The sequence below is a fragment of the Antrostomus carolinensis genome, unplaced genomic scaffold (assembly GCF_000700745.2).
Source record: "Antrostomus carolinensis isolate BGI_N321 unplaced genomic scaffold, ASM70074v2 scaffold36099, whole genome shotgun sequence".
Classification (NCBI taxonomy): domain Eukaryota; kingdom Metazoa; phylum Chordata; class Aves; order Caprimulgiformes; family Caprimulgidae; genus Antrostomus; species Antrostomus carolinensis.
Window position 1 is genome coordinate 2,537 of NW_010341210.1, and position 813 is coordinate 3,349.

The 813-nt window shown below is 52.8% G+C and overlaps 1 protein-coding gene across 1 annotated transcript in view; it reads left to right on the plus strand.

Annotated features, from left to right (window-relative positions):
• Positions 1–498: 498 nt before the first annotated feature.
• Positions 499–813, plus strand: part of GRAMD2A (GRAM domain containing 2A) — a 7,527-nt gene continuing 7,212 nt past the window's right edge. The window contains exon 1 of the mRNA XM_010176418.1: positions 499–602. Within this exon, the coding sequence (XP_010174720.1) occupies positions 499–602 (104 nt within the window). The remainder of the gene's footprint in view (positions 603–813) is intronic.

An 813-nucleotide genomic window follows, 5' to 3' on the forward strand; every position in this document is an offset into this window, starting at 1 on the left:
GTCGATAAATGCTTCTGATAAAAACTCATGATAGTAAATAACAGGTTTTAATGAGAGGGGAGCAATGAAAGGAGAGAGGTGGTGCCCTCGGCACAGGCTCTGCTCTGGGAAGATGGTGTTTTCCCAACCTGGAGGAGCAGACCCTGGCCCTCGCTGCCCAAAATCTCCATCACCCCAGGGAGTTTTGTAGACCTGTGATTTTCTTCCTGTCTCTGGAGAAGGAGAGACTCGCTCTGCGCTATCTGAGGTAGCGGGGAGGGAACTGCTGCTCTTTGGCCACTCAGTCGTGAGCACCGGGGAGTTCCTGGCAAGAAATGCCCTTTTTTTTTTCCCTCCACGTGACTTGAGAAATCGCAGAAATAGTCTCGCTGTCCTTGAGCAGCAAAGATATTAACGTCTCTGCGGACTGGGATCGAAGGGAATGGATTTATGGCTCTGAAACACATCTCTCCCCTCTTTCTTGTGGGCTAACGGGCTTTTCCTTGCAGTGCTAAGCCAATGCATGAAAAAGCAGCTCCCCTGAAGAACCCTGAGCCCATGCACGGCCGTGAGAAACTGGAGGCATCCCACAAGGAGAAAAGTTTGGATTCCCTCGACGGCAGGTGAGGGGCAGCGTCCCAGGGTTTACGATCGAGTATTTGCTTTTTTTTCCTCCTGTTGTGACCGCCTGCAGCCTCCCTGCTGCCTCTCAGCCCCTAAATGCAACCTGCCAGCTCGGGGTGGGCACAGGGGGTCCCCTCTTTGTTTTCACCCTCAAATATTGGGGCTATAAAAGCAGGGAAGGGAGAGGGGTTTGGGGCAGGAGAGCGGAAT